This window comes from Pristiophorus japonicus, chromosome 2 (assembly GCF_044704955.1).
Source record: "Pristiophorus japonicus isolate sPriJap1 chromosome 2, sPriJap1.hap1, whole genome shotgun sequence".
NCBI classification, from domain to species: Eukaryota; Metazoa; Chordata; class Chondrichthyes; family Pristiophoridae; genus Pristiophorus; species Pristiophorus japonicus.
In genome coordinates this window covers 356,845,720-356,871,850 of record NC_091978.1, presented here as the reverse complement: position 1 = coordinate 356,871,850, position 26,131 = coordinate 356,845,720, and the positions used below count along the sequence as shown (strand labels likewise).

Below are 26,131 nucleotides of genomic sequence, written 5' to 3'. Positions count from 1 at the left end.
AGATTATCTCATTGCTGTTTGTGGGACATTACTGTGCGCAAATTGACTGCTGCGTTTCCTACAATACAACAGTGACGACACTTCAAATGTATTTCATTGGCTGTGAAGCACTTTGGAACATGCTGAGGTGGTGAAAGGGGCTATATAAATGCAAGTTCTTTCTCTTCAGTAGTTCTCAGGGTTACGTGACTTTACACAATGTTTTATAACCCTGGACAAAGGCTTAAAATAGATATTCTAAGAATAGTGAAGTGTACTGCAGCGGTGTCAATTTCTGTGATTCACACATATAAATGAAGTAATATCTGCAGACCCTGTCTAAGGTGCTTGTTTCAAAACGCTTAGAAACATAGAACATAGAAAATAGGTGCAGCAGTAGGCCATTCGGCCCTTCAAGCCTGCACCGCCATTCAATATGATCATGGCTTACGATAGACTTTCTCAGCCTGGGCCCAACGAAGCAGTGGTCCCTGAATAACATTTTGGTTTGGTTTTTTGAAAGGAAATTGTATAATAAAACACTTAACACAGGCACTATATCAAATGTGTATTTTCATCAAATGCAAAAACTTAGAAAAGTATAAAAATACACACCAACTCACGTTTCTTAAAATGTTGCACACATCACACCAATATGCACAACTAGAATCATTAACAGTGACAATGGAATAAAAGAGCTGTGCATCATTGCAACATCTTCATTTATCTTGGAAATAGAAACGGATAAAATAGGGAACACTCGAAAATGCAAACGGCCATGACAAGTGTATCAGGAATCTTAAATTTTCCCACGACTGGTAGACACACTATTTTAGTCTTTAACGAACGTCAGACTTGTAACTGACTCTGAATGCTCTAGTGCCCGTCTGCCAACTTCTAAAAGAAAAATGGCAGGTTAGAATTTGTCTCCTCCACCATTCGCAACCATACCCTCAGGCTGTTTGCAAATCCCAGCATTACGTTTTGAGAAAGCACTACTTTAGAAAAATCACCGCAAAATAAACTTTGGGATTAAACTTGTGGCCCATTTTGGGGGACAAAAAAAAAGCATCTCCCAATTAAACTCCAACGAACATGGAAGAAATAATATGACATTTATATCCCACTAAACCCAAACATCAAACAGTACATCAGCAAAAAAATATCAATTTCCCAGAGACTAAATGTTCTTTGGTGCTCAAAAGGTTGAGATAATTTCTTGCATCAAGTAGGCGGACTGCTACCTGCTCCAAGACCACTGCTATTCTGCAACAAAGAGACGGAATAAAAATTCTTTCCTATTAAAATAAATTAAAACTACTTTAACACATTGTAAGTGCACATCCAATGGAAAATTCAAAGCCCACATTTGCTGGGCTTTTTATCCGCTCCTATCTTTTATAAGACCGACTGGTATTATTTCAAGTCGTGATTCCATTGATCAGGCATTTATTTTGACCTGGTACCAATTTTTTCTGCCCATTTTTACGTGCATGAAATCTTTGCCTTCAGGCACAACTTATGCTGTGTCCCGCTACACTATATATCTGTTAATTCTAACGTGCAGAACTATCTTGTTACCTACTCAATGAAGAGCAAGTAAAACACATAATTGCACTTCAAATATAAAACCATTGTACCAAGATCGCGTTTGTTTGTTGGTTTATTTTAAAAAGAATTTCGCCCTAATATTCTATTCAGTTTCATGATAGTACTTGACATTCCAACTTAAATACAGATCAGAAAGTGCACACAGAATGATGTAGCGTGTGGGAGGATTTTCTGCATTCTCGATTCTTCAGATATTCGCCAGTGAACTACAATTTAAAAAAAAATTTTTAATTCTGCAAATTAAGGAAAACAATAAAACATATTAGTGAACAGATCACAAAGGTAAGTACAGATCAGAGAGATCATAGGGCCCAATCAGGTTAACTATAGCTCATAGTCCCCCCCATGATGATTTAAAAAAAAATTGCGACATATTTTTCTCTTGCAGTTGGATTTAGAGGATGGGGGGGAGGGGGGGAGGCTTGTTGCCTATAAAGGAGCCTGCTCTATTATACATAGGAACTGGAGTAGGCCATTCGGCCCCTCAAGCTTGTTCCGCCATTCAATGCGATCACTGTCTATCTGTGATCTAACTCCATAATACTTCCCACTTTCCAATTATTTCCCTTGAGGTACCCCTGCACCTTCCCGGCCAAATGAATAAGCTTCAGACTTGCTCTAAGTGCCACTCTTTATTTAGCCTTTGCCCCATACCTTTGGTTAACAAAAAGCTATTAATCTCCGATTTAAAATTAACAAGTGACCTAGCATCAATTGTCCTTTGCGGAAGAGAGTTCCAAACTTCTACCACCCATTGTGTGTAGAAGTGTTTCTTAATTTCACTCCAAAAAGCCCTGGCTCCAATTTTTAGACTCTGCTCCCTAGTCATAGACTCCCAACCAGCACAAATAGTTTCGACTACCCTATCTGTTCCCCGTAATATCTTGAAAACTTCGATCAGATCACCCCTTAATCTTCTAAATTCAAGAGAATACAACCTTAATTTGTGTAATCTCTCCTCGTAACTTAACCCTTTGAGTCCCTTGATTTTCCATTTATTCATAGAATCTTACAGCACAGGAGGCCATTCAGCTCATCATCCCTGGCCCAACTCTTTGAAAGTCCCACTCACCCGCTCTTTCTAATTATCTTAACTTGTTACTGCCCCTCCGGCCAGTGTAAATAGTTTCTCCTTATTTACTCTATCAAAACCTCAGACCATTGTGAACACCTTTATGAAATTGCCCTTTAATCTGATCTACTCAAAGAAGAATGATCCCAGCTTCTCAGGTCTCTCCGCATAACTGATGTCCCGCATTCATTTAGATGGGCCGAAAATCAGGTGGGCTCCGTTATGGGTGTGTGACCTACCCCGTTCGATTTTATTCAAAGCACTCTGCCCTGGCAATGCTCCACACCAAGCCCAATAAAAGTTCTGTAAACTTCCCACTTCGTAATTATTCCCCTGGAGGTGCCCCTGCACTGTGACACCTTCCCGGCCAAAAGAATGGGCTTTAGACTTGCTCCGAGTGCCAGTCTTTATTTCGCCAGCCCACTTTGATGGCACCTCCCAGCCTCGGCATCACTACCACCAGGAGGAACAAGAGCAGCAATGTCATAAGAATGCTGTGGCCCCACAAAAACAAACACAGACTTACCCATTGGATCCTCTTCAGCTGGACTGCCAGCTGATACGGGATGGAGCACACTTTGCCCAGCGCTCTCTTTAAATGGCAATCAGGGCCCCGCGTACGTCGTAGGAACCCGATTTCCATTTTACAACAACAACTTGTATTTATATAGCGCCTTTAATGTAGTAAAATGTCCCAAGGCGCTTCACAGGAGTATTATGAGATAAAAAAATTTAAGAACATAACATTTGACACGGCATAAGTAGAAATTAGGGCAGGTGACCAAAAGCTTGGTCAAAGAGGTAGGTTTTAAAGAGCGTCTTGAAGGAGGAAAGAGAGGCAGAGATGTTTAGGCAGGGAGTTCCAGAGCTTAGGGCCCAGGTAACAGAAGGCACGGCCACCATTGTTTGAGCGATTATACTCGAGGATGCTCAGGAGGGCAGAATTGGAGGAGTGCAGACATCTTGGGGGGCTGTGGGGCAGGAGGAGATTACAGAGATAGGGAGCGGTGAGGCCATGAAGGGATTTGAAAATAATGATGAGAATTTTGAAATCGAGACCTTGCTTAACCGGAAGCCAATGTAGGTCAGCGAGCACAGGGGTGATGGGTGAGCGGGACTTGGTGCGAATTAAGAAATGGGCAGCCGAGTTTTGGATCACCTCAAGTTTACGTAGAGTGGAATGTGGGAGGCCAGTCAAGAGTGCATTGGAATAAGTCAAGTCACGAGGTAACAGAGGCATGGATGAGGGCTTCAGCAGCGGATGAGCTGAGGCAAGGGCAGGGATGGTGATGTTACGGAGGTGGAAATAGGCGGTCTTAGTTATGCTGCGGATATGTGGTCTGGATGGGGCACCCATAGGTGAGCCCAGGGCAGGACTGTCGTGGTCACAGAAGGGATGGCGCAGAACGTCTTTCCCTGTGATTCTCAGGCCCCACTGCACCATTCCCGCCAGGTGGGGGATATCAAAATTCAGCCCTTTAAGTTCTGGAATTCAACAACACAGCATGAGCAAACCACCAGTTGGTGGAGCCCCAGACAGCAAGGGTCAGTCACCTTGGCTCATTCTCATGCAACTTCTAGTGGCTTTTCATTTATTCTCGGGATGTGGAGGGCAGTGGCAAGGCCAGCATTTATTGTCCGTCCCTGGTAAGCTCTGAGAATATGGTGGTGGGTCTTCTTCTTGAACCTCTGCGGTCCTTGTGGCGATGGCACTCCCACAATAGTATTAGGTGGGGAATTCCAGGATATTGACCCAACAACATTGAAGGAATGGTGAAATATGTCCAAGTAAGGTTGGTGTGTGACTTGGAGGGTGGAGTGATTTCAGTTGTCAGTTAGTTGTGTACTTATTATTCAGTAACCCATTCAGGCTGCACAATGTACTCTTAAATACAGTATCATGTCCTGACAGTGTACAATCTTTTAATATCTGTGAATTTGAAGGAGTGTGCACTCAGCAGCTCAGAACATCAAAGAGAAAAAGAAAGAAAGAGCAGATTGGGTTTGTCCTTATATCTCACTCTGTGCTCCTGGTTGTCAATCAAATTCTCGTAGGACAGCCCACAAATGGATTTCCTCCATATTAGGATCCATAGCTGCCAGACTTTGAGCTACCGGTAATGAGTCCGTTTGACTCTTGTGATCTGGAGGACCTGGGCTTTGCTTACTTGATGCCCTTATTAAAATTTAGATCCCTGATTGTCTGCTCAAGGTAACTGGGGTAATGCATACTCATTCCCAAAGGGGAAAGTTTGCAAAACATCTTGGCTATTTTGAAAATATTTGCTCTTCATCAATTTACCTCACATAGAACTTTGTAATCTTGACATTTACATTTTGTTCTTTAAAATGCTATCTTTCTCATTCATTTTTCAGAGAATTATATAGAAATTACAACAATGGAAACGGGCCATTCGGCCCAACCAGTCCCTGTTGGTGTTTCTCCTCCAGTGATATTCTACTTGCATACTGTGTAATTGAACACTAGAGGGTGCTGTGATAGGAGCAAGCATACTGTAGCATTTACCCACTTCTACTGAATGTTACATCCAGAGAGAATGCTCTCGAGAGTCTGAAATAAAAGCAACCATTACATCACCACACCAACTTAACTGTTTGTCGGACATAAAACACACAAGCAGCGGTCCTAATCTCATGTGCCCACCTTATTCTCATACCCCTTTATTCCCCGTTCCTTCAACCACCTGTTTAACCTATTCCCAAATACTGACACGGTCTCTGCTTCAACTACTGATGTAGGGATTCCACATCCTGTGTGTAAAATAATGTCTCCCGATAGTTTCTCCCGCTCTCTGTCTTAATTCTTTTACATTTAATTTTGTACCACATTTAAGTGTGCCCCTGGTCCAGGCAATGCAAGCACTGGACATAATCTGTTCCTATCTATCCTGTTCTACCCCGTCTGAATTTTAAACACCTCTATCGAACCACCCTTTAATCTCCTCTGTTGTAATTTTTTTTTAAAGTCTCAATTTTTTCCCAATCTTTCTTCATGTTTGCATGTCTTTATAACATAAGAAATAGGCCATACGGCCCCACAAGCCTGTTCCGCCATTCAATAAGATCATGGCTGATCTGATCATGGACTCGGGTCCACTTCCCTGCCCACTCCCCATAACCCCTTATCGCTCAAGAAACTGTCTATTTCTGTCTTAAATTTACTCAATTTCCCAGCTTCCACAGCTCTCCGAGACAGCACATTCCACAGATTTACAACCCTCTGAGAGAAGAAATTCCTCCTCATCTCTGTTTTAAATGGACTGCCCCTTATTCTAAGATCATGCCCTCTAGTTCTAGTCTCCCCCATCAGTGGAAACATCCTCTCTGCAACCACCTTGTCAAGCCCCCTTCTATGTTTCGATAAGATCACCTTTCATTCTTCTGAATTCCAATGAATAGAGGCCCAACCTACTCAACCTTTCCTCATAAGTCAACCCCTCATCCCGGCATCAACCTATTGAACCTTCTCTAAACTGTCTCCAAAGCAAGTATATCCTTTCGTAAATATGGAAACCAAAATTGCACGCAGTATTCCAGCTGTGGCCTCAGCAATATCTTGTATAGCTGTAGCAAGATTTCCCTGTTTTTATACTCCATCCCCTTTGCAATAAAGGCCTTCCTGATCATTTGCTGTACCTGCATACTATCCTTTTGTGCTTCATGCACAAGTACTCCCAGGTCCCGCTGTACTGCGGCACTTTGCAATCTTTCTCCATTTAAATAATAATACTAGGCAGCATCCAAGTGATGGTATAGTGGTTATGTTACTGGACGAATAATCCGGAGACACGAGTTCAAATCCAACCATGGCAGCTGGGGAATTTAAATTCAGTTAATTAAATAAATCTGGAATTAAAAAGCTAGTATCAGTAATGGTGACCATGAAACTACCGGATTGTCGTAAAAACCCGTCTGATTCACTATTGTCCCTTTTAGGGAATGAAATCTGCCGCCCTTACCCGGTCTGGCTCCAGACCCACAGCAATGTGGTTTACTCCCAACTGCGCTTCAACGAGGGGGCTCACCACCACCTTCTTGAGGGCAATCAGGGATGGGCAATAAATGCTGGTAACGAATTAGAAAACAAATCTGTGCTGTACCTTCTCTGTGGAGAGTATCCTGAGCTGCACCTTCTCCTGCAGTGTGAGCTTAGAACTGCATGCAACACTCCAACTGTGAAAGCAAATTATCCACATTCTTCCGTCTGCTTCCCTGATTATAATCGCTCAACCATTGGTGGCCATGCCTTCTGTCACCTAGGCCCCAAGCTCTGGAACTCCCTGCCTAAACCTCTCTACCTCCTTCAAGACGCTCTTTAAAACCTACCTCGTTGACCAAGCTTTTGGTCACCTGCGCTAATTTCTACCTATGCGGCTCGCTGTCACATTTTTTTATCTCATAATACTCCTGTGAAGCGCCTTGGGATGTTTCACTACGTGAAAGGGGTTATATAAATAGAATTGTTGTTATTGCCTGCTGCTACCGAAGGGATAGACGAATGGGCTGTTCCCAGACTTTGGCCATTCCTCTCCTTGATCAGCCGTTGGAGGTTGACCTTCTCCACATTCCCCCATTTAGGAATATCCTCGGAAACCTGGAGTCTATTCCATAAAACAGCATGCAGAGTGGCTTCACTCTCTCCACACGTTCATAGCTAAATCTGCACCAGTCAGTGAAACTGGGCGGGCCTTCTCCTCCCTATCAGCACTGTTATTCACGACTAAAATCCAAGTGTGTTAGGCTTCAGTGGTGTAGGTGGAGGAGGGCCTGGGTGGTGGGGAAGGTGGTTGGGGTGCTCAACCAAAATGTCTGATTTTTAAAAATTGGACCACTCCTTTGAAAGAACGTGCCTTAGATCACTTGATAGAAACATACAAACAAGATGTACTTCCCAATTCAACTGGTTCAGTTCCACAAAAAAAAACATTTGAGTTGCTCTTTGTTTGGCCCTCTACGCGGCTAAATATGTGTCGCTGGTCTATCGTTAACTTCCCGACTTTTCACTCCACCATCCCGGTGAACATTTAGAAGCGCAAAGACCAACCAATCATTTTTTACCGGTCAAAATGTGCAACCGACCATCTCTGGAATGGTCCAATTAAAAAAAAAATTATATTTTAGTCAGGTTTTAGCACTCCCCCCCCACCCCCACCTCACCCCAGCCCCCGTCGTTTGAGGTGTTTGTCACCAAATTTTGTCAGGGCAGCTTAGACGTAGGAACATGTGCAGGCTGTTTCAGAATAGCAGGCAGTGACAAGTGGAGTGCCACAGGGCTCAGTGCTGGGACTCCAGCTCTTTACAATATACATTAACGATTTAGATGAAGGAATTGAGTGTAATATCTCCAAGTTTGCGGATGGCACTAAACTGGGTGGCGGTCTGAGCTGTGAGGAGGACGCTAAGAGGCTGCAGGGTGACTTGGACAGATTAGGTGAGTGGGCAAATACATGGCAGATGCAGTATGATGTGGATAAATGTGAGGTTATCCATTTTGGGGGCAAAAACACGAAGGCAGAATATTATCTGAATAATATCTGAATTAGGAAAAGGGGAGGTGTAATGAGACCTGGGTGTCATGGTTCATCAGTCACTGAAAGTGGGCACGCAGGTACAGCAGGCAGTAAAGAAGGCAAATGATATGTTGGCCTTCATAGCTAGGGGATTTGAATATAGAAGCAGGGAGGTCTTAATGCAGCTGTACAGGGCCTTAGTGAGGCCTCACTTGGAATATTATGTTTTGGTCTCCGAGTCTGAGGAAGGATGTTCTTGCTATTGAGGGAGTGCAGCGAAGGTTCACCCGACTGATTCCAGGGATGGCTGGGCTGTCATATGAGGAGAGACTGGATCAACTGGGCCTTTATTCACTGGAGTTTAGAAGGATGAGAGGGGATCTCATACAAATGTATAAGATTCTGATGGGACTGGACAGGATAGATGCGGGAAGAATGTTCCCGATGTTGGGGAAGTCCAGAACCAGGGGACATAGTCTTAGGATAAGGGGTAGGCCATTTAGGACTAAGATGAGGAGAAACGTCTTCACTCAGAGAGTTGTTAACCTGTGGAATTCCCTGCCGCAGAGAGTTGTTGATGCCAGTTCACTGGATATATTCAAGAGGGAGTTAGATATAGCCCTTACGGTTAAGGGGATCAAGGGGTATGGAGAGAAAGCAGGAAAGGGGTACTAAAGGAATGATCAGCCATTATCTTATTGAATGGCAGTGCAGGCTCGAAGGGCCCAATGGCCTACTCCTGCACCTATTTTCTATGTTTCTATTATCCCCTTGAGCCTATTCTGTCAACTAATTAGATCATGGCTGATCCTTGCCTTAATTCCGTTGAACCGCCTTTGCTCCGTATCCCTTGATACCCTTAGCTAATAAAATACCTGTAGGTCTCAGTCGTGCACAAAGATAAAAGATATTGCTGATGAGCTACATAGATACTCTGCATCAGTTTGCACTTTGGAGGACAATATCACAGTCCCAGTATTACAGGGTTGGTGTATGGCTAAAACTGCTTCATTAGGACTAATGGTTGGCAGTGCTTCAGGACCTGCTGTAATTTATCGCAAGGCGCATGGAAAAGGGCCAAAGGTGAGCCACTCGCTCATGTAACCAATAGCTTATTCAGGTCTGGGTTGGTTGCCATGAATTGGACAGCAGCTCATATGGTCGCGAGTTATGGAGTGCAGATGGGGCAGGGCTGATGATTTGTTGCCACCCATCTTTTCATGTCTGGATATTCAAGTTGCTAATCCAGAAACCTCATACTGATTACAAACACTGACCGGACAAACCCTTCCTGTATTTCTTTATGATGTCATGGCACACAGCAACAAAATAGGACATGATTGGCCCTGATGGTACGCTCAGCGTGCTGGAGCACACATTGTGCATCCAGATATTTTTACAGTCTTCTAAACCTGTGAAATCAATGGCCTGAAAATCGGAAGGATTTTATAAAGGGTGGGAAATCTGCTCTGCTGGATTACTACCCAGGTAGTGAAGACTAAAATCCACCGCCCCACACCCCCATTCCAAGATGTCTAGACAATGGGCCCAAGTGTGCCCCCTCAGCAAGGTGTGCCGACATTGTGGTACAGAAACGGCGCCGATTTCTTACCTCCGTATTCTCCCCGCTGGTTCCAGGCCTCTGGCCGAGTGCACCGGAACGCATGGTGGGCGGAGCTACAGCTCTGCGCCGAAAAGAGTGCCGGCAGCTGTGCGCATGCGCAGTGAAGTCTGCACGCATGCGCAGTAGCTCCTGGCCCTCCCAGCGCGTCCTGGCTTCGGGCGACCCTATCCCTGGCCGAAGGGACGACGTGATGTTCGGTGCCTCTATCCCGGGCCGAGTGGCCTGCCGCACAGGCCGGCCACTGCCTTGCCGCACAGGCCGGCCACTGCCTTCCCGCGCTGAGGGCTACAAGAGACAGGTTGGTGGGGGGTAAAGTTTTGATTGGTGGGGGGCGGGGGGGGGGAGGGGAAGAGTTTTGATGGGGGGGTGGGGAGGGAAAAAGTTTTGATCTGCCGGTGGCAGGGGGGGAGGAGGGGTGGGCGGTGGGGGAGAGAAAAGAATCTTCAAAGATTTTCCAGTACTTTAATATCTAGCTATCTTTAGTAAAAATATACTCAGTTTAATCAGTCTGATGGCACCTACACCCTGTCCAGTCTCGCTGCTTGGGGTTTCAAAAAAAAACTAGCATTCCTATCATAACAGTCATTTGGAGGCTACCTGCGCTGATCTCTTAACTCACCGCAGGGTTTTTCAGAACGTACAAAAGTGGCCACTTACTCTGGCCTAACTTAGATTGGAGTAAGTTTTAGCTGGCTAAACTTGCTTAAATGGCCAAAACCAGCGTAAGTGGCTGGTAACGCCCCCTTGAACTAAAAAAAAACCTAACTAACTCACTTACACTGGAGCAACTTAACTGGGGAGAATTGCGATTTTTAAGTTACTCCAAAAAAATCTAGTTGCTCCAAAAAAAACGGAGCAACTCCTGGGGAAATTTGGGCCCATTAAAATTAATCTTTAGTAAATCAATACCTTTCTCTTTTTTTTTCCAACTTTGATCTCAGTCTGTAAATCAGAATTAAAGTTGCTCATTATCTCGTTTTCTACCATTATTCAGATTGATGACTTCAACTATGTGTACAGATACTATCACTCTTTAACTAGAAGGCTTAATTAAAATACTGGGAGATTGTTCATTGGAGAGAAAAATGTGGACCACAGTGTTAATCCATGGTCACGAAACATTACACCGTGTGCCATAATAACTAAGTCATGAGATCAATACATGAAAAGAGCTCGACTAGCCAGTCCGTCTAACGTCGGTGGCGGGAAACCTTTAGAGACCATAATCCGGGACAAAATGAATTGTCACTTGGAAAAATATGGATTAATAAATGACAGCCAGCACGGATTTGCTAAAGGCAAATCATATTTGACAAACTTGATTGAGTTCTTCAAATGAAGTAACGGAGGGGGTTGATGTTGTGTACATGGACTTTCAAAAGTCAACATAATAGACTTGTTAGCAAAATATAAACCAGCATGGATACAAAATTGGCTAAGAGACAGAAAGCCTAGAGTGGTGGTGTTTTCTTTTAGATTGGAGGGAAGTGTACAGTGATGTTAGAAACATAGAAAATAGGTGCAGGAGTAGGCCATTCGGCCCTTCTAGCCTGCACCGCCATTCAATGAGTTCATGGCTGAACATGCAACTTCAGTACCCCATTCCTGCTTTCTCGCCATACCCCTTGATCCCCCTAGTAGTAAGGACTACATCTAATTCCTTTTTGAATATATTTAGTGAATTGGCCTCAACAACTTTCTGTGGTAGAGAATTCCACAGGTTCACCACTCTCTGGGTGAAGAAGTTTCTCCTCATCTCGGTCCTAAATGGCTTACCCCTTATCCTTAGACTGTGACCCCTGGTTCTGGACTTCCCCAACATTGGGAACATTCTTCCTGCATCTAACCTGTCTAAACCCATCAGAATTTTAAACGTTTCTATGAGATACCCTCTCATTCTTCTGAACTCCAGTGAATACAAGCCCAGTTGATCCAGTCTTTCTTGATATGTCAGTTCCGCCATCCCGGGAATCAGTCTGGTGAACCTTCGCTGCACTCCCTCAATAACAAGAATGTCCTTCCTCAGGTTAGGAGACCAAAACTGTACACAATACTCCAGGTGTGGCCTCACCAAGGCCCTGTACAACTGTAGCAACACCTCCCTGCCCCTGTACTCAAATCCCCTCGCTATGAAGGCCAACATGCCATTTGCTTTTTTAACCGCCTGCTGTACCTGCATGCCAACCTTCAATGACTGATGTACCATGACACCCAGGTCTCGTTGCACCTCCCCTTTTCCTAATCTGTCACCAATCAGATAATAGTCTGTCTCTCTGTTTTTACCACCAAAGTGGATAACCTCACATTTATCCACATTATACTTCATCTGCCATGCATTTGCCCACTCACCTAACCTATCCAAGTCGCTCTGCAGCCTCATAGCATCCTCCTCGCAGCTCACACTGCCACCTAACTTAGTGTCATCCGCAAATTTGGAGATACTACATTTAATCCCCTTGTCTAAATCATTAATGTATGATGTAAACAGCTGGGGCCCCAGCACAGAACCTTGCAGTACCCCACTAGTCACTGCCTGCCATTCTGAAAAGTACCCATTTACTCCTACTCTTTGCTTCCTGTCTGACAACCAGTTCTCAATCCATGTCAGCACACTACCCCCAATCCCATGTGCTTTAACTTTGCACATTAATCTCTTGTGTGGGACCTTGTCGAAAGCCTTCTGAAAGTCCAAATATACCACATCAACTGGTTCTCCCTTGTCCACTCTACTGGAAACATCCTCAAAAAATTCCAGAAGATTTGTCAAGCATGATTTCCCTTTCACAAATCCATGCTGACTTGGACCTATCATGTCACCTCTTTCCAAATGCGCTGCTATGACATCCTTAATAATTGATTCCATCATCTTACCCACTATCGATGTCAGGCTGACCGGTCTATAATTCCCTGTTTTCTCTCTCCCTCCTTTTTTAAAAAGTGGGGTTACATTGGCTACCCTCCACTCCATAGGAACTGATTCAGAGTCAATGGAATGTTGGAAAATGACTGTCAATGCATCCGCTATTTCCAAGGCCACCTCCTTAAGTTCTCTGGGATGCAGTCCATCAGGCCCTGGGGATTTATCAGCCTTCAATCCCATCAATTTCCCCAACACAATTTCCCGATTAATAAGGATTTCCCTCAGTTCCTCCTCCTTACTAGACCCTCTGACCCTTTTTATATCCGGAAGGTTGTTTGTGTCCTCCTTAGTGAATACCGAACCAAAGTACTTGTTCAATTGGTCTGCCATTTCTTTGTTCCCCGTTATGACTTCCCCTGATTCTGACTGCAGGGGACCTATGTTTGTCTTTACTAACCTTTTTCTCTTTACATATCTATAGAAACTTTTGCAATCCGTCTTAATGTTCCCTGCAAGCTTCTTCTCGTACTCCATTTTCCCTGCCCTAATCAAACCCTTTGTCCTCCTCTGCTGAGTTCTAAATTTCTCCCAGTCCCCAGGTTCGCTGCTATTTCTGGCCAATTTGTATGCCACTTCCTTGGCTTTAATACTATCCCTGATTTCCCTTGATAGCCACGGTTGAGCCACCTTCCCTTTTTTATTTTTATGCCAGACAGGAATGTACAATTGTTGTAGTTCATCCATGCGGTCTCTAAATGTCTGCCATTGCCCATCCACAGTCAACCCCTTAAGTATCATTCGCCAATCTATCCTAGCCAATTCCCGCCTCATACCTTCAAAGTTACCCTTCTTTAAGTTCTGGACCATGGTCTCTGAATTAACTGTTTCATTCTCCATCCTAATGCAGAATTCCACCATATTATGGTCACTCTTCCCCAAGGGCCTGTAATTGAAGCTCTGCTCTTTTTGATACAGATTAATGACCTGGACTTGGGTATAAAGGGTGCAATTTCAATGTTTGCCAAGAACACAAAACCTGAAAATGTAGTAAAGAGTAGACAACTGCAACAGGACATAAACAGACTGGTGAAATGGGCAGAAACGTGGCAGATGAAATTTAATGCAGAGAAATGTGAATTAATAAAGAAAAAAAAGAAAAGCTTGCATTTATATAGCGCCTTTCACGACCACCGGACGTCTCAAAGTGCTTTACAGCCAATGAAGTACTTTGTGGAGTGTAGTCACTGTTGGAAGGAAGAATGAGGATATAAACTAAATGGTACAAATTTAAAGGGGATGCAGGAACAAAGAGACCTTGGTATTCATAAACACAAATCTTTGAAGGTGGTGGGACATATTGATAAGACATGAAATTTTTTATTATTATATAAATCGCCCGGCCTGTCCATAACTGGGCGCCGACAATTGTCCCACTATGGAGAGACGGGAAACTCATCAACGTTTTACAACAACAACAACTTGTATTTATATAGTGCCTTTAACATAGTGAAATATCCCAAGGCGCTTCACAGGAGTATTATGAGACAAAAAATTTGAGACCAAGCTGCGTAAGTAGAAATTAGCGCAGGTGACCAAAAGCTTGGTCAAAGAGGTATGTTTTAAGGAGCATCTTCAAGGAGCAAAGTGAGGTAGAGAGGCGGGAAGGTTTAGGCAGGGAGTTCCAGAGCTTGGGGCCCAGGCAACAGAAGGCACGGCCACCAATGGTTGAGCGATAAAAATCAGGGATGCTCAAGAGGGCAGAATTGGAGGAGCACAGATATCTCGAGGGGATGTTGAGGCTGGAGGAGATTACAGAGATAGGGAGGGGCAAGGCCATGGAGGGATTTGTAAACAAGGATGAGAATTTTGAATTCGAGGCGTTGCTTAACCGGGAGCCAATGTAGGTCAGCGAGCATAGGGGCGATGGGTGAACGGGACTTGGTGCGAGTTAGGACAGGGGCAGCCGAGTTCTGGATGACCTCAAGTTTACATAGGGTAGAATGTGGGAGGCCAGCCATGCACAAGGACTCCAAACTGAATTTAAGTACTGGAGCACAGGTATCCCGTGGGTCGACAAGGTCGCCAGGGAAACAGAGACGGGATTGGCAGGATGTTTATTTAGGTGCTTAACTCTCTGTGAAAGCTCCAGCATTCACAGTTGTTTGCTCAGTTCATTGTGGGCTGCAGTTTGGTTGTGGTACTTGGTTTCGAATAGTGACCTTGAGACTCTCAAAGAGTTGACGAGGGAGAAGTCCACTGTGGGTGCTGCCATTGCTTATCACCATCGGCAGTACCTCAAAATCAAGGAAGACTTGCTTCCATTCTAAACGTGAGTTCTCAGGTGATGGAACAGTCCAATACGGGAATTACAATCTCTGTCACATGTGGGATAGACAGTGGTTGAAGGAAAGGGTGGGTGGGGAGTCTGGTTTGTCGCACGCTCCTTCTGCTGCCTTCTGTTTTCTGCATGGTCTCGGCGACGAGACTCAAGGGGCCCAGCGTCCTCCCGGATGCTCTTCCTCCACTTAGGGCGGTCTGGACTGGCGAAGAGGAGGAGGAAGAGCAGCACTAGCAGTAAGAGCAAGCCGGGGAGGGAGCTGCAGGTGGGTAGCAGTGAAGGCTGCAACATCGGACCTGTGCTTGCAGAAGGCCAACAGGACATGCAGGCAGGGGCTCAGTATCCTTGCCCCCCTCGGAGGAGCAATGCTCCAGGAGGCTCTGGATGACACGGCCGGTGTTCGCCGGGCGGCCTCCTAGAGGGAGACCTTCTGCCAGCTGGTGTTGGCGGCCATGCCACGCCAGTTAAAGTAATAACCGTCCTGAATTTCTTTGCCTCCGGCTCCTTCCAGGCTGCGACAGGAGACGTATCGAGGGCGTTACCCACAAATGGATCAGGCAGCTGATGGATGGATTATGTTCCAGGGGCCGGCAGTTTCTGTGTGATGGTTGGCAGACAGGAAGCAAAGAGTAGGAATAAACAGGTCCTTTTCAGAATGGCAGGCAGTGACTAGTGGGATACTGCAAGGTTCAGTGCTGGGACCCCAGCTATTTACAATATACATTAATGATTTAGACGAAGAAATTGAATGTAATATCTCCAAGTTTGCAGATGACACTAAGCTGGGTGGCGGTGTGAGCTGTGAGGAGGATACTAAGAGGCTGCAGGGTGGCTTGGACAGGTTAGGTGAGTGGGCAAATACATGGCAGATGCATTATAATGTGAATAAATGTGAGGTTATCCACTTTGGTGACAAAAACAGGAAGGCAGAATATTATCTGAATGGTGACAGATTAGGAGACTTGGTTGTCATGGTACATCAGTCATTGAAAGTTGGCATGCAGGTACAGCAGGCGGTGAAGAAGGCAAATGGCATGTTGGCCTTCATAGCGCGAGGATTTGAGTTTAGGAGCAGGGAGGTCTTATTGCAGTTTCTCAGGGCCTTGGTGAGACCACACCTTGAATATTGTGTACAGTTTTGGTCTCCTAATCTGAGGAAGGACATTCTTGCTATTGAGGGAGTGCAGCGAAGGTTCACCAGACTGATTCCCAGGATGGCAGGACTAACATGAAGAAAGACTGGATCGACTAGGCTTATATTCACTGGAATTTAGAAGAATGAGAGGGGATCTCATAGAAACATAAAAAATTCTGATGGGATTGGACAGGTTAAATGCAGGAAGAATGTTCCCGATGTTGGGGAAGTCCAGATCCAGGGGTCACCGTCTCAGGGTAAGGGAAAGCCATTTAGGATCGAGATGAGGAGAAACTTCTTCACTCAGAGAATTGTGAACCTGTGGAATTCTCTACCACAGAAAGTTATTGAGGCCAGTTTGTTAGATTATATTCAAAAGGGAGTTAGATGTGGTCCTTACGGCTAAAGGGATATGGAAAGAAAGCAGGAATGGGGTACTGAAGTTGCATAATCAGCCATGATCATATTGAATAGTGGTGCAGGCTCGAAGGGCCAAATGGCCTACTATTTTCTATGTTTCTATGAAGGCAGTCAGACAGTGTGAGCATCTCTGGTGCAGGGTGCCATAGATTCCACGCTCGTAGCCATCAGAGCCCACTGCCCTCCCCTCGGAAGCATTTGTGAATTGCAAATGTTCAGTTCATCTGCAACCATGCTCAACCAGATCTGTGCACGATTCCCTGGGAGCTTCCTTGATGCCCCCTTCAATTGTGGCTCATGACACCTCTGAGGAACACCCTCACTCAACGGGCGTTGCTGGCAAGGTTGGCATTTATTGCCTGTTCCCAATTGCCCTCGAGAAGGTGGCGGTGAGCCACCTTCTTGAACCACAGTTGAGAGTCAACCATATTACTGTGGGTCTAGAGCCAGACCGAGTAAGGACAGCAGATTTCCTTCCCTAAAGGGCATTAGTGAACCAGTTGGGTTTTTACGACAATCCAGTAGTTTCATGGTCTCCATTACCAACACTAGCTTTTTCATTTCAGATTTATTTAATTAACTGAATTTAAATTCCCCCAGATGTCGGGGGGGGGGGGGGGGTGGGGGGGGGGGGAGGGGGGAGGAAATTTGAACTCAGGTCACCAAATGATTAATCCAGGCCTCTGGATTATTAGCCCAGTAACTTAACCACTATGCTACAGTACCCTGCTACCCATCCCACGATGTTGTGCTTGGGTGGGCCCACTCTCAGCCTCGCGCCCACCCTGTTCCTGTCTCCACGTTAATATCGGGGTCAACATTCATGAATAGGTTCGGCAGGTGGTTGAGGGAAAGGCGGGAGTGAAAGGGAATTGGGATCAGGACAAGGTTAGGATCACTGCCCTTGTGTGTGTGTGTGTGTGTGTGTGTGTGTGTAGGATAAAACACCAACATGGACTGGTTGTGGAGCCAAACGACCTTAGTTCCCTCTTGTGACTTCAGTGTAATTCTACCGAACTTATCACTGCCGTGCGATCAACTCCCTCTCCATAGGACTCTGGGATCTTACCATCCTTTTCTTGTCAGAGGGAGGGTCATCAGCCTGGTGTTGTCCTGGGTTTGGAACCGACGAAGAGTCACAGAGGCGTCTTTTTCTGGTGCTCGGTGACTTTGCCCCGCGCCTCCCGGATGCTGCGGTGCTGTCCGTAGTGCTGTCTGCACCATCCAGGATCTGGGATGACTTTGGCACCATCTCGGGGCTCTCCAGCAGCTGCCTCTTCGTGCTATTGTGCCGCATCTGGTGGGTGAGGAGGCGGAGAGCTGCCACGCTATTTCCCACCGCCACCCGCCGCATGTCCATGATGCTCTTCATCGCCTCCATGATGTGGGCCATCTTGCCCAGGTCTTTCTCGGGTGCCTTGACCAGCCTCTCCAAGACTAGCACCAGCTGCCGGTAGTTGTGGGTCAAGTAGGGCTCGGTGCAGCCGTAGTTTACGGAGGCCGCGTAAGGAATGCAGTGGACGTAGGTCTTCACCGCAAGGCTGTGCTGCCGCATGTATTGCTTGATGGCCACGATTTCGCCCAGCTCCCTCGACAGGAGCTGGACCGCATAGGCGTAGTTGGTGCTTTGCCTGTACTCGAAGATGAGATCCAGCTCCTGTTCCAGGGTGGAGGCTGCACTGTCCAGCGGTTCAGGCGGGTCTTGCGAGCCCTTCTCCCAGAATAACGAGAGGATGGAGGTGTCCCGTTGATTGAAGAGGAGCTCGGGGAGCAGGGAGTGGTCGAACCACAGCAGGCCCCGGTAGGTGGCCTGGCTGAGTCGCTGGGCCATCAGGTTGCTCAGGTAGTGCGCCGTCTCGTAGACCATGAGCAGCTCAATGTAGATTTCCACGGCCGCGGGGTTTAGGAGGAGCGGGCGGGCGTGGCGGAGAGCGCTAGGCGTGGCCGCGAAGCTGGCCTCGGTCAGCACGGCCTGCTCGGCTTCCACCTCCTGCAGCGCCTGGAAGAGGGTCTTCAGCGAGGCCAGGTGTTTCTGGCAGTGAGTCAGCAGCTGCTCCAGTTCTGGGCGCTGGGCGGTCCGCGATCGCTCCAGGATCTCGCCCACCGAGCCAAACCGCTGGGCGGGCAGATGGAAGCAGCGGCCAGGGAGATCCTGCTGCCCTGACCCGAGAATCTCCGCGTTGCTGGACCCCCGGACCTTCTCGCCCTCACGCCGGGCATCGGCCAGTTGGTCATTGCTGCTGCCGGCGGACCTCTTATGGGGGGTCGGGGGGCTGGTGTACCCGTTGTAAAGCAGGCAGAGGGCGTCACGGTTCAGCTGCAGGGTCAGATCCTTGGCTCCCCAGCGGGTGGTCCTACCATCACCACTGCCTGTTGGCGGCCCGCCCTTCTCTCGCTTCTGCCAGGCCAGCGTCTTGGCGGCGGCGAATTGGAGGTGCTCCAGCCCCAGGCACCATAGCTCGTGGATGGGCATCGGGCAGGCGTGGATGGCGCGGGTCCGGGCGTTGACAAAGTCCACCACCATCCACAGGTGGGCCAGCTTGGCCGCGTCCCGCTGGTCCTCGGGCAGGTCGGAGTGGCTGTGGATCAGCCGCCACACAGCCTGGCGCAGGGCTTCCAGCTTGTCCAGGCTGGCCCCGTAGTTGACGCTGGAGGTCAGGGGGACTGAGAGGCAGAAGTGGCCGCAGTCGGCGGGGTGGTGCAGCACTGCCATGCACTCGTCCAACTCTCGCCGGTGCTGCAGGTGGACATAGTAGGCATTGCGCCCTGGGCTTGGCGCCCGGCAAGACCCGAGCACCTCCGCCTGGTAGGAGTTCAGTGCCTGCGAGCAGTCGTGCTGCACCCGCTCCTGGAAGGACGGGTAGAGTGGCCACTGCTGCTGGTAGCCCGCCTTCTCTGCCAGCAGCTCGCCGTACAGGGTCGGGTCGTACCACAGCAGGCTGCGCACGGTGGGCAGCCCCTTCAGGAAGCTCACCTTGTTCGCCACGAACTGCCACGCCTCCAACATCATCTGCAGCTCCACGTAAGGGTCCAGGGCCGCCGGCTTCAGCTGCACCGCCCGCACGGCGCTCTGCATGCCGTTCCGCAGCAGCCAGTCTCGGCAGAGGAGGGTCTCTGCCACTGACTCGCCCTGGCGCCGCTCGAAGCCCAAGACGAAGGCGGGTAGCATCGCCCGGCACCTCGCCCTCAGCTGCTCCAGGACCTCCAGCGAGGAGGTGCCGTCTGCTCGCTGCAAGATCTCAGAGATCTCGGCCATTAGGCTTCCAGCTCCTTGCGCACTTTGTGACAGACCGTGCGTGCTGCCTGGTCCCTCCATGCACAGACTCTGCTCTTCCACCCTGCCCGCCCCGCCGCTTCCCACCAATGCAGAGTCAACATCTGAAACTATCTCCCCTTCCTGCATTTTGGGAGATTGCTCATTGTTGCATTCGAGTGTAAAATCTCCCCTCCGGTATTGCGGCAGGCAAGGTCCACCCTGGAAAGCCACGGTTGGAGAATCAGTGTGGGCATCCACCACTTGGCAATCTGCTCCGCATTGCACCAGAGGTCCCTGTACAGTGGACCCTGCACATTGGAGTCTAGCAGGACATTCGAAGTCTGCTCCACTGCTTTCGCTGCTCGCCATTTGGGTTTCGGCCCGAGATGCCACTGCTTGGGATTTTATCAGCAGGAATTCCGTGTGGGATTCGCGCTTTGGAGTTGCCGCTTGGCATTCAGCTACTTTGTATTCAGCACAAGACCAGGGTTTCTGGTGCTCAGGTCGAGTTGCCACGCGTTGGTGCAACTCCGTCAACTCTGCTACTCGGGGTTCTGCTGAGTCATGTTCACACTGATAAAGACCTTCCTGCGTTGTATCAACGCGTGCCCGTCTTTCCAAGGAATCGAGCTGGACTTCCATGGGCTGGGGGTCAATTAGTTGCTGGGCTGCCCCAGACTTTGCAGTAGAGTTAGGAATCCTGAGATGGGCTAGGAAGTCCAACTTGGGAAATCCGCCAGGAAATATCAGAATGTCTGACCCCCCAGCTTTACTGTGGGCCGGCTGGTCCTGGCCGGGGACATTTGCTGTTTTGAACCCACAGTGGGATTGCAGCCCGTGATTTCCACACTGGGCCTCTGCCCTTTGCCTATGATTGGAGGATTTCAGGGGCTGCCCTTCTCCCAGAGAATCTGCCGTTTGGGAAGCAAGAGGAATTTTCACTTTTGGGGACACGTTCAAGAATTCTGCCATTTGAGAGTCAAAGCAAGGTTCTACTACCGGCGAATCAACGGGACATTCCAATATAGTTTCCACCTGTGTTTCTGCCCCGGAACACAATCTATCCTCTGGGGAGTCGATGTGACATTCCACTTGGGGTTCCTCAAGTTTGGCTCTGGCGGGAGATTCCGATTGTTTGTGTCTAGAGAGGTATTTCGATTGTTTGGGTCCGGAGAGGGATTCCGATTGTTTGGGTCCGGAGAGGGATTCCGATGGTTTGGATCCGAAGGGAGATTCCGATTGTTTGTGTCCAGAGAGGTATTCCGATTGTTTGGGTCCGGAGGGGGATTCCGACGGTTTGGGTCCGGAGAGGGATTCCGATTGTTTGGGTCCAGAGAGGTATTCCGATTGTTTGGGTCCGGAGGGGGATTCCGATTGTTTGGGTCCGGAGGGGGATTCCGACGGTTTGGGTCCGGAGAGGGATTCCGATTGTTTGGGTCCAGAGAGGTATTCCGATTGTTTGGGTCCGGAGGGGGATTCCGATTGTTTGGGTCCGGAGAGGGATTCCGATTGTTTGGGTCCGGAGAGGGATTCCGATTGTTTGGGTCCGGAGGGGGATTCCGATGGTTTGGGTCCGGAGAGGGATTCCGATGGTTTGGGTCCGGAGAGGGATTCCGATGGTTTGGGTCCGGAGAGGGATTCCGATTGTTTGGGTCCGGAGAGGGATTCCGATGGTTTGGATTCATCAGGGAGGTCCAATATTTCAGCACTCAGCAAGTGGCATCCAACTTGAGATTTAACCGACGTGGACTCGGCTTGAGAGGCAACAATTGATGGCTCAGTACGTTCAAATACACTGACTGAGAGATTCGCTTTGCAAGGATTGTGTTGTCGGACACGATTCAGGTTTGAACCCGTGCTCTGCGCGCAATCTCCTTGCGTAACCGCACTGCTTTGGGGTATTGGATTCCCCACGGTGCTGGTTGTAGAGGCCAGTTCTACTCTAGCCATTCCGTTAGGTTTCTCAACAAGTGTCATTGGTGCTTGTTTACGGGCCAGCCTTTTGAAATCTGCGCCCAGCACACCTTTGCAGGGTGGCTCACAGCACTTGTGGGGAAGTATTAACTTCTTTGCTAGCCTTTGCTTCTTGCAGCGACTGCTTTGAGGGTCAGTTTCGGTAACCGATCGATGCCAGTGCTTTTTATGATATTGTCGACCATTGACATCACAGCTCTCCCAGAAAGTGTTGCAGTTGCTCTGGTAGGACTTTGGCAGCGAGATCATTGTGCCGCCAATTCTTTTCACGATTTCTGAAGACTTGCCAACTTTATCATAAGCTTTGTTTAAGTTCCTCACTGCTTTGGTGAGCAGCTTGGACAAGCGGCAGCTTTTGCTCAAGGAGGCTTCACTGGACAGAACACTTGCCACCTGAGCAATTTGCCTCTTTGAACTGCTAAAGGTATCGATGCACCCTTCATACAGAGAAGCAAGATTACCAGCCGAGCGGTAACTCCCTTGGACTTTCTTCTTACTGCCATCTGTTGAACACACGTGCGGGACATACTCTGTAGATGTGTTGGTGTGAGCCAGAGCCAGGGCTTTATTGTTTGTCAATCTTAGTTTTCTTAATAAATTTTTAACATTTTCATCAGGACATAGTGTGCCTTTGGGTTTACCAGTAAATTGAACTGAGCTGCCCTTCTTAATAATCTTGTGGTGTCTACTTCTGAGGAATGCAACCCCTTCGTGACTGGACAGTCCTCCCTTGTGCTTACTGTTTTCAGTTGCAGTTACGTTGGTCTTGTAAAGATCGCTATCCACATGCTTAAGGTTCAATGAAACATCGGAGTTTGAAGTGACTGTAGAATCCTCTTTTAAGTCAATTGTTTTCTTAGAATGGGGCTTCAGCTCGTTCCGATCCTTAGCGTGCGGTTTCAATGTTGATTTTTTTCTCATCTTTTTCCTTAGCACAGTGTCTTCACACAAGTTGTCAGTTAACGTTTTGGGATAGTCACCTCCTGGCTTAGTGCGACTCATGGTATTGCCCGTATGAATGCCGCTGGTATCAGGGGATTCTTTCAGAAACCCCGCAACTGCTAATCTCGCAGCATTGCCTGATGCCGTGTCCTTCTCGTTAGATTGTCCACTTGCCCACTGTTCAACACACTTTGGACTCTGGGAAATACCACTTTGCTCACCACCTGGAGGCTGTTTATTCCATGGCAGCTCACCTCCCTGCTTATAGTTTCTGGTGGGTCGTGGACCTGGAGAGCTTGACACCTCTTTGTTTAATGCATGACGCAAACCATCGTTAGACCCCAGTCCACTGACATCATCTTCAATATTTGTGAAAACGTAGTTTATCTCTTTGCCAAATTTGTATTTTAATCCTAGGTTTTCTGCTGTGGGTGCAGGTTTACCCGTGTCTCCGTCCAAAACCGCCTCATGGTCTTTCCCAATTGTTTTGCAACATTGCTCTGGTTTTGTTTCGGTGATGCTGCTCGTCCCGACGTGAGATTCTCCAGCGCGCCATAAAGAGTCATCACTTCCAGTAGACGGATCTGCCAGTGTCTGATGCTGATCATATTCTGCATTAAACTCATAGCTCAAGGTTATTTGCAGATTGGGAATGGTGGGTTGGTGGTCTGGGATTGATAATGTTTCACTGAATGATCGGGAACTCTGTTGGACCATTTCACCGTTACTGCCTGCAGACCCTGAACAATGAGGAGCCAACTGGCCTGGTTTCGATGCTGTTGGTGGTAAAATTTGTTGGCTGCAGTTCTCGGGACTTGTGGCTGATTCTGGACTTATTTTCAGCTCCTTCGCCTTTGACTTCAAAAACAGTTTCCCCCACTCGATCCGTGCGGCGAGGAAATGGAGCAACGAGTCCAGGTTTAGCGGTTCCTCATAAACTTCATCGAGGTATCGACTTGAAGGAGCAGACGTCGGCACTTCATCCAGCGGAGAGTCGGAAAACCACCTGTCTTCAGTTTCGCTGAGCTCGCCGTTTTCCCACGAGCTCCGCATTTCTTCGGCCATCACTTCTTCCTCATGCAAACAGACGTTTCTGTTTCCCTCGGGGATTTCTAATAATGCGGGTGGCTCGTGTCTCACCATTTGGTCAGGCGAGTGAGCAGCAGCACTGAGGAAGTTGAACTCCATTGCCTGAGCAGCGTGTTGACTGGAAGCAATAGATGGAGAGACGACCTGCACCGGAGACTTGGTAACCACCGATTCATCTTCAGTCAAGTTTGCCTTTTCATGACTCAAAGAGCTCTGCAGCTCTCCCTTCAGCCCGCCAATCACGTTGCTAGTTGCAGGAACATCTTCGCCGCCCACAGCTAACCTTTCTGCAGTTAAGCCCTCCGTCCTGTGCGAGATCCCGTTGCCAACCCAACTCCGATCACAGAGACGATTGCTTGCCGCTACCGCGGAGGTTTGCAAACCTCCCACTGATTTGTCATCGGTCCCTTTGGCATTAAGCGACGGGGCCTCGCTTTGCTCCTGTTGCTTGGACCCTGAGAGGCTGCAGGCAATATCCCTCAAGACCAACTCAGTCAAAACACATGAGCAGGACTTTGCACCTTTCCCCGCAGAATAATTTGAGCTATATGGATAAGTGACGTCCCAGGGTTTGCACACAATGGCATTGCAGCATTTGTCAAGCCCGAGTTCATTTTGGTATCTTTCATAATACTTATCGTATTTTTTAAGTCTGCAGTAGAAGGCCTTTTTATCTATCCTGCTCAACTTCTTCAGCGACTGTATCTTGCATATTCGCTCCTTGTCGCATAGCACCAGGTACTCTGAATACTTTTTCAACTTTTTTTTCACCTCACTCTCATACAAGTTTAAGTCTTCACAGAAGGGTTGGTCGACGGGTTCACTCGTGCTCGACTGGGACGGGGCCTTATTTACTTGTGTCCCCGAGCAAATTTTCATGTTTAACTCTGTCAACGAAGTGAGGTCATTGCCTTGTTGGGCCTCCTTTGGTTGCTGGCAAGGAGCAGCTTCAGGAACCAATGAGGGACTGTCTGCGGTGTTCTGCAATCCACCACTGGCCACAGTGGTGACTGGCATGGACGCTCCAAAAGGCTCGGACTTCTCACACTCCACTGTTGGGTTCTCCAAGTCCTGACTCTGTGCTTGCTCCTGTCTGCTTCTATACAGTGCTTGCTGCCCGGCTTGAGGGGCACGCAGCTGCTGTGCAGGCGAGGAGGGACAGGCGTTGAGAAAGCGAAGAGTCTTCATTAGGCTGTTGATATTGCAAAGGGGTTCACTGGGCGGCGAGATCTGGCTGGGGACAGAATATTCCTTTCCATTCTCCACACAGCTGTATCTCTTCAGCAGCCTTGGGTCCTGGTTCATCTTTGATGCTGCCACTTTGCCAAGACTATTAGCTGGAGAGAACTGAGGAGGAGAGAACTGGACTGGAAGAACAGAAGTGTTTTCCTTTTTCCCAAAATGCTGGAACACCACTTTGGCATTTTTCCCTCGGCCAAGTCTTTGGGCGACTGTACAGCTCGTCAACGTGGACACGTCTGTTAGTCATTTTATGGTTGGAATAATGGGAGAAATAAAGTAGATGTTAGTTTGAATTTCTCAGCCTTGAACATCCCTAACCTACTCAACAGCACAAAACCTTCCTAAAATCTTGGCCATTTGGGTTCACTTCTGCTGTAACCCCGCTGGGACTGCAGTGAAAGGGCTGGAAAACAGGCGAGAATGCTGGTTCCTGGCCTTACGTTGGGGATCCCTGCAGGCTTGTTTTGGGTGGGAGGTGGGGGTGGGAGTAAAGAAATCTCAGCCCACTCCCAAATAAGGCTGATGACATGCGAGGGGTGGGGCCAGGGATTCCCTACACTGAGAAGCTCCGAATCCCTAGCCTCTCAGAAACTTGGCTGATCAGAGGCCGGTAAGCCAAGAAGAGGCTTGAGGCATGGAGGATGATGTGGAGGGGAGTGGGGGTTGGGGAGGTAGTGGCACCAAGGGGGGCTCCGGCCAAGAACAGCGGCATGGACCCCCAAAAAGTTAAAGGCACTTTTAAAAATGCATTTATTTAACCTAGCCCCCTTACAAAGGGGCACGACATGTTTCTTTTAATGGGGTCCCCGACAACCTTCACAGCCACCCCCACAGGCACGGCAGATGTCACCAGTGGGGCAAGGCAGTTTGCCCAGGTTGCACCCTAAATGAGACACTTCGCCCCCTCCTCTCCCCAATTAACCCCACATACTTCGGCGAGGTCAATACCAGAGGTCACAACCCGGTGTAAGTACCAGGATATTGGCCCAAGCTAGATCAGTGCAGAGTGTTAAAGTATTGACCCTTGGATGGCAGATCCACAGGAGTTTCTGTCTCCC

The 26,131-nt window shown here is 48.0% G+C and overlaps 1 protein-coding gene across 6 annotated transcripts in view; it reads right to left on the bottom strand.

The window, feature by feature from the left end:
* Positions 1-534: 534 nt before the first annotated feature.
* Positions 535-26,131, bottom strand: part of LOC139249590 (uncharacterized) — a 194,122-nt gene continuing 168,525 nt past the window's right edge. For 4 of the 6 annotated variants that reach the window (XM_070872538.1, XM_070872529.1, XM_070872534.1 and 1 more), the window contains 2 exons: positions 17,640-25,309; positions 535-1,796 (listed from right to left, as the gene is read on the bottom strand). In XM_070872538.1, coding sequence (XP_070728639.1) covers positions 1,719-1,796; positions 17,640-25,309 — 7,748 coding nt within the window. In that variant the 3' untranslated portion in view covers positions 535-1,718. The remainder of the gene's footprint in view (positions 1,797-17,639; positions 25,310-26,131) is intronic. The other 2 variants (XM_070872540.1, XM_070872541.1) reach the window with 2 other exon arrangements.